Genomic DNA, 8088 nt, shown 5'->3' with positions numbered 1-8088 from the left:
ACCCCTGGTACAGAATAAAGTCGCATTCAACCGTTTAACACAGAGATCATCTGATAAGAGTGAATTAAAATGAAAGTGAATTTGACTGCAAAACATTTATCTGTATTAAAGCTTGAGCTGAAAGAAAATGTGAAGCAAATAAAATACACGACACTAAACAAGCATGAGACTACAGTGATGATAATAAATACAAACCTGCTAGCAGAATATTGTAAAAGAACTTTTATTTTTATTACAAACAATAAATAAAACAAAACAACTCAACTACTGAAGAAGTTTCTGCACTTTCACATATGAAAACAAAAGCATTACACAAAACATGTTTTGATTGAAGCCGAAGGTGACGGGTCTGTTTATGATCTTTGGTTACTCTCAGCAGCAGCGTTGGCTTCTCTGAACTGCTGACTCCAGCTCTGAGGATCCTGATCATGAAGCTGTGAAAGAAAACATCACAACACACAAATGAACAAACACAACACAGCAGTGAGTCAACATGATTGTGTTCATTTAAAACTTTAATAATCCAAACAAAGAAACAGAAGAGACCATAAACTGATGAATGTGCATGTTGACTTGTAAGTGCATGTTGATGTTTTAAGATAAAAATCATTAAAAAGTGAAAGTAACTTTAGTGAAAGCATTGAGACTTCACTGTTAAGCCCATCGGCTGTCTGTTATTAACTCATTCACCGCCAGCCTTTTTGAGAAAAGTTGCCCACCTGCATTTTTGTAATTTTAACAAAATTTTCACAAAATTCCTTGCAGGAAAAATCATTTTCTATAAATATATAAACATACAAATTATATTAAATTAAAGAACACACCCTCTGCTTTCAAACAAACAATAAACAAACAAACAAACAAACAAAATGGGGAAAAAACGTTTCATTATATATTTACTTTTTCTACTTAATTTAACCACTGAAATATGGATATTTCTCTTCAAAAATACAACATTTTGAGCAAAAAGCTTAAAAAATTTTTGTTTTTGTAAAGGAATTTATGTTAGAGATCAGACTCAGAATGACTATCAAACATAAAGGCAGTTAAAATAACCATTAAATCTTTTTAACTTCCGTTTTTGATAAATTCAATTTGGCGCCATCTGGTGGATAAAAGCGGTATTGGCGTCAATGGCGGTGAATGAGTTAAGAGTTTCTAGATCATTCATTTGTTAATTGTGGGTGGATGTGAGATTATTTGAAGAGTTTCTGGGAATCTAAAGACAGATCAGTCGTCTTTACAGCTATAATAAGACAAGAAAGAGCATCTGCACCACCGGTGAATGAAACAAACCTCAGCGACAAACTCCAGCAGCTTGAGTTTAGACGTCTCGTTCTCGGCACGCAAACCCCAACGAAACTCAAACTCCACCGGCTCAGTGTGAGGAATCTTCACGTACTCCAGATATCTACAATCAACACAAATACAACTCTTAGCATCATAGTTAGCTTCATGTATGAATGATAAAAAATGTTATAAAATGAAGTTATAAAAGTGATTTATTCATAATGATAAAACTGTATGTAATTAAATTAGATCAGCTTTCTAAAACATCACAAGACTTTTAATCACAGTTAGAAATGATTCACATGAAATGAAAATGAATGATTTCATGAAAATCTGACTTTTTCTATGTTTAAGTGCTATAATTGAGTCCCCAGTGCTTCTAAAAACCTATAAAATTTGAAAAAGATCAACCCAGCAACTTAGTTTTGGTAAAAGATTCTCTGCAAGCATGTGAAAAAGTAAGTAATTGAAATTTGGCTCCCCTATTGATGTCAGAAGGGGATAATACTAGGGATGTAACGATTCAACTGTGTGTCCAATTAAAAATGCCTGTCTGAAATCGATTCTGAATCGCAAGACTGCGATTTTTTGTTTAATGCACATCTTGTGCGTATACTACGGCATTTGGTCAGTAGGAAGTCTTTATCAATCTAAAATCATAACGAGTTGGAGTCGTTTATAAAGTGCAATTAAAAAAGAAACACACGTTAGACCAAATCATTTAAAATATTCTTTATTATCATGAAAATACCTGAAACAATTTGAAGAACAGTTATATAAATATTCCTGTAGACATTTCCTGGAATAGTATTCGTAATGCCACTTCTTCTGACTGTGGCACAAAGGGAGTTTCTGCACGGGAGCGCCCCCTGGTGTTCGGATGTGCCTGGATTTCACCGTAATTCATTCAGATTCATTCATTGAGAAAACGTGCATTTGCACGGTTAATCGTTACACCCCTAGATAATACCGCCCCTTAATCTGCACTATCCAATAATGGCACTGCCATTTAGTGCAGAGATCAGCTCATTTGCATTTAAAAGGACACACACACAAACAACACATTTTTGCTCACACCTATAAAGTGGCAATTTTAACTTACATATAATAAATTATCTAATCTTATAACTTCACAGACGTACTCTGGGGACTCCAAAGATTTGACATCTTAAAAAAGTCTTGTGAAATACCCCTTTAATGCACCCTAAATTGCTTTGGATTAAAGCATTCGCCAAACACATCAATGATCTTCGTGGAATCAATACACTTTTCATAAAAGAAACAAATCTGCCCAATTTTTTAAGAGTATCACATCAATAACACTCCATACAACTCAAAGCATTCATTTCTTATCACTAACTGTTAGTTTAGTATTATGAAAGGTTTACTAGTCTAGTCAAATAAATGTCAGGAGTCGTTTGACGAAGGTGAATGTTTTCTTTCTTTCATCCTTCACTCAACACAACTCCTTTATTCTGTATGGTGTGATATAAACCACCTGCTCATGATCTCTGGAACAGCAGCTCTGAACACACCAACATCTGTCTCAGCCTGGATTTGAACCCACAACCTTCAGTTCCAATATTCACAGCTCTTACACACTGAGCTAACGGTCAAGACGAGTGATCAAGAGCCATTAAAGACTTTCACTCACTTCTGCCTCACAAACTCTTCTGTGACCACCTTCTTTACATCACCAAACTCTTCGTGCTTCTCCCTGTGAGGAGACAACTCAATGTCAGACATACAGCATTAAAACCACTGAGGATCCCAACTGTGATGTTTTACACTAACCCTGCATCCACTCCCAGTTTCTTCAGTGTGTTCCACACCAGATCTACAGAGAAAATACACACTTGAAATATATCTGCCACAGAAACTCTTCACAACTTTGAATAAATTCACTTTATTCATCAAATCTGTGTCAATGAGTTCAGTGAGAAAACAAAAAAGGCACTCAGGACCATTAACACATCATCATCATCATCATCATCATGACAGTTCATTACATCAATCACAGCTCTATATTCAGGATTGTATTAATAAATTGTCTATCTGATATCCACAACACTTATTGTGTTTACATTTGCAATGAGTTTTAAAAATGAACCAATACGATTATAAATGAATAATGAAACAAGAGTCTCATTGATCTCTTAGTCATAAACACATACGACTGTTCATTCTTTTCGCCATGTCAGCTTCTACGGAGATGATCATGACCAGAATCAGCTTTAATTATATACAATAAAACTAAAAAATGTTTAATTTTGTCAAAAAACTGTTCGACTACATTTGCATTCAACTGTTCAACTATAATCTTAAAGGCAATGAATGGTTTTTACAGTTTTTTGATAAAGTAAACTGTGAAGGTCCTGTAGTAATCAAGTGGACAAATGACCATATAATATAACTGGATTTTAATTTAACCAGATTGTTGCCACATTTACACTTCTGTAAAAATAAGAAATACTGCAATTTTCATGCGTTTTTTATAGTGCTGGGCAAAGATTAATCGCGACTAATCGCATACAAAACAAAAGTGATTTTGGCATAATATATGAGTATGTGCTGTGTGTAATTATTATGTATAAATAAATACACACACACACACACACACACATTCATGTATGTATTTAAGAAACATTTACATGTTTATATATATTTATTTTTATTTCTATATATTCTATATTAAAAATAAATAAATAAAAATTATATATATATATATATATAAGTAAAACAATTCTGAAATGAATATAGACCGTTTCAGCAGTAACAACATAAACAAGCGGCTGCACGTAACTTCCGGTAAACTCCGCTAATAATAAATTACAACAAAGTACTTTAAACGTAGTTTATTTATATAACAAGCAAAAAAACAACACATAGATTACCTAGGAAACCAAAACATTTGTTATTTTCGACGAGGCATTTGTTCAAAAGATCAGTTTTGCAAGTCAGACCTTAAAAAAAAAACGAAACCAGAAGTAAGGTTAGGATCCAGACGTGTATCACGTGCGTCCGATGAAACCGTCTATATGAATGTGTGTGTGGTTAAATATACACAATAATTAGACACAGTACACGCACATATATTATGCAAAAAATTACTATTTTGTATGCGATTAATCGCGATTAATCTTTGCCCAGCACTAGTTTTTTATCCTTAAAGTCATAATTGTGGACAGATCACCTCCGATAATGTATGCAATTTTGCCTAGCTTCTCTGTGAAATACGGCTCTGTGTAGTAAATGCCGCTCCATCTGAAAGCATCATGAAACCGGCTTTAATGAAGAGATACGCATGAGAATCACAGGCGATTTATCGCCCACCCCTAATCCTATGGTGTCATTTTTAAGTATGTTCAGATTTAATTGCACTTTCCTGAATTTGAAATGAGATTCCTGTCAGGAATAATACATTAAACGGATTATGATTTCATAAGGTTCTGCACAAAAATGTCATTTTCACCAATCACTGGATTTGTTAAACACCGATAATTTGACAGACACGTTGCTGTTCAAACAGCCATGAAACATAAGCAAGGATTACTCACTCTCTTTGACAACACCTCCCTTCATAAAGATGACGCTGAGGATGACAAACAGAAGGCCGGTCTTTGGCTTTCCGGGACACCTGTATGATTACAAAAAGACTCACTTGTGTTATAAAGTCCATTAGCAGAAGCAGGGCTCCAGACTGCCACAAAAATTTGAGAGTGTGAATTTTATTTTACATCCAGTCGCACATGTGCGACCAGTAAATTTGACCTTTTTTTGTGATTTGACACTGAATTTGAAAACAGCACATTGTACTTTCTGCATCTATCATTAAAGTATTTATTAGTAATACAGTGGAAATTAGTAGAAATGTGAATATTTGGTTAGCATGTTGATTTAAAGTGTGTGCCCCTAAATTTTCTGGTTGCGCCCCTAAAATTTTCAGTTGGGGGCCACTGTGCTACTAGTGAAAAAAGTTAGTCTGGAGCCCTGAGAAGGTTTGTTTTAGGGTTGCAACTAACCGATTAATCAGGCCATTATTTTCTTTGATTAATTGACTAATCGGATAAAACCTAAATATTTTTCACTTATTATAGCTTAATAAGGCACTAAATTAGTGTATTCACGTGTAGAAGTGTACTTTTAAAAGTGCAAAAGCCACACACTACTAATGTTTTACTAATTTAATCTTTTTGATATTTTAAGCCTTAAATAAGAAAGTTTGTGCAGCTTTTAAATAGTAAAACATTTTTAAATATCAAAATATAAATAAACGTATGTAAAGGGATGTGCTAGTGAGGATATTTTGCCACAGATTAATCCACTCGTTTTATTTGTTAACAAAAAATAAATAAGCCATTATGATATGAAAGTGACATGTGTTGTTACAGTAATGAAAACCAGGAATTCCCCCTACTTTAAAACAGATGCTTAGCTTCTGGTTTATTACTATTTTTATGAAAACTCTACAACAATTAAACAAATACAAACTTACTTTTATTAAAGGACGAATTTAAACTTTTATTAACCAGCGTTCTTTTATGTTCAAAATGTATCCAAACGCATCAACCTGCAGAAACGGTTTAAAAGAAGCCCAATTCGGTCGAAAGGCGGCAGATCTGGCAACGCTGCCTTGCTGGTCACGCAGTGAGAAGAAGCGCCTAATAAACGTGCAGCTCGCATTGTATGAACAAACAGCGCTTGACTTTAATTATAAGCCCACCGCTCGTGCTGGTGTGGGAGAATGTGATGTCACAGACCAACTAATCGATTATTATCGAATTTTTCGATTAGTTGTCTCAGCCCTAGTTTGTTTATATGTGTGAGACTTACATGCCAGGAACAGACTCCAGCTTATTTATCAGGATGTAAATGTGATTCTTGGGATCAATTTCCATCAGCTTTAATCCAAACACCTGATCAAACGCACAGATTACAATTGGACTTTTGTAAAGGATTTTAAGGTCATACAGTCATTTCACCTCTTCACACGTACCTGATCAAATGTACGACACACTCGGTTGATAACCTCTGAATAGATGGGTTTATATTCCTTCATCACATGTTTGACAATATCTGAAACAAAATCCAAGTAAACGCATACGGACCATTTAACAACTTCATGAGTTTCTCAAAAGACTCTTCAATATTAATATTTTAATCCAAACCTGCTCTGCGAATTGGTATTTTTTTCTGGTCCTTAACCAAGATGAACTGAACTACTTCTGCAACCTTGGTGTAAAAGCAAAAAAATAAAAATTATAAACTTAACTTACATTACACAAAGGTTTTGTTGACATTTTATGGATTTGGCAGAAGCTTCCAAGGCAAGAAACATTCAGTTAATAAAATATATTTTCTTTAAATGTTAAAACTTTGCTCAAAGTTTTATTTTGTACAGCATCACACTTCTCATATTAATGCCTCTTTAGGATGAATCCATTTGTTGTTTTAGATAAATGTGTCTGCAAAATGCCTACATGTAATTGTATGCATTTGTTTCAGTATGTGTCTTTCCTAGGAATTGAACCCAGTATTTATGTGTCGCTAACACAATGCTTTACCAACTGAGCTACATGCACTGTAACAATGTCCTTCAGTCCTCCTATCATCCCTGTGAAGCTTCAGTGTTTTCATTAAGAGCTTAATACTGATGGATGCTGAGTTAATGATGACATGAATGTTATACAAACATAATGGTGTCTACCTTACGGTCGATTTGATCTGAAGTGAAGTTTTCACGAGCTCTCTGCGCCTGTGATGATGTTGTTTGACTTACGGTCACATCTTCGTCATCATCATCATCCTCGTGCATCAACTAGCACACGCACACAAAAAATTCAAAACTTCACTGATAATGTTTATCATTTATATCAACGTAAAAGTCTTATTTATTAATACTTGGCAGCATATCACATTAAAAATCCTTTCATCTAACTTATTTCAAATGAAAATTCGCAAGAATTTAATATCTGTATAACCATAAACAGTCACAGATGTAACCTCTTTGTAAAATAGTACAATTTGTAAATGTGATTTCTGACCCTCTTGCTTTGAGACTTCTTCCTCTGAGACATCGCGAGAATCTGAGAAACACCAACATAATAATGAAACAAATACATGTCTGCCAGAGTTTAACAACTTTACTACGTACTGTTCAACGAAGCAACTGCTGATTGACTGAATTTCTAAGCACACGATATAAATCATAAATATGATTTCAGATGCTCTTACCTGTCACTGATATTTCATTTATTATGAAAATAAAATGCAAGTTGCCCGGTCACTTCCTCGTGAAAAACGCGCGCAGTTTATTATCATACTGCCACCTGCTGGATAACTGCGTCACGACTTCCTTTCCGCCAACGCCTATGCGGCGCCGCAAGAACAGACAGCCGGATGACGTCAAAGTACCGCGAGAACGATTAGAGAAATCTTACGAAGTCTTATTTCGTCTCACTCTCGCGGTACTTTGACGTCATCCGGCTGTCGGTTCTTGCGTCGCCGCATGAAGTCGAACAAGCCTATTGACTTTCGCTCCATAGTTATAGTAATATATATTATAGCTGGTGTTTAAAAGTCACCTTTGACATGTTTTTATTTTAGATTTGATTTTAAGTCCACATTTTATAATATTTTATTTATGTAGCTTTTTAATTGTGCTAAATTTGTTGATTTATTAATTGGTATGCTGCTATTTGGACTTTGGATTTGGAATTTTATCAAGTTTTTGTTTTACTGTATTTCCTTGGTATTTTGTATATTCTGTCAAGCAAAAAAAAAAACTTATTGTTTGTT

General features: G+C 34.5%; 1 protein-coding gene across 1 annotated transcript; it reads right to left on the bottom strand.

Annotated features, from left to right (window-relative positions):
• Positions 1-207: 207 nt before the first annotated feature.
• Positions 208-7640, bottom strand: ndnl2 (necdin-like 2). The gene is made up of 11 exons (XM_055188218.2): positions 7525-7640; positions 7335-7376; positions 6998-7108; positions 6459-6522; positions 6287-6366; positions 6124-6206; positions 4848-4927; positions 3085-3127; positions 2945-3007; positions 1297-1411; positions 208-434 (listed from the first exon to the last, which is right to left on the bottom strand). Exons 2-11 carry the CDS (start codon positions 7365-7367, stop codon positions 354-356), a joined length of 753 nt encoding a protein of 250 aa, XP_055044193.1. The 5' UTR covers positions 7368-7376; positions 7525-7640; the 3' UTR covers positions 208-353.
• Positions 7641-8088: the final 448 nt, after the last annotated feature.

Source organism: Misgurnus anguillicaudatus, chromosome 13, assembly GCF_027580225.2.
Source record: "Misgurnus anguillicaudatus chromosome 13, ASM2758022v2, whole genome shotgun sequence".
Classification (NCBI taxonomy): domain Eukaryota; kingdom Metazoa; phylum Chordata; class Actinopteri; order Cypriniformes; family Cobitidae; genus Misgurnus; species Misgurnus anguillicaudatus.
This window is presented reverse-complemented; position numbering and strand designations above follow the sequence as displayed.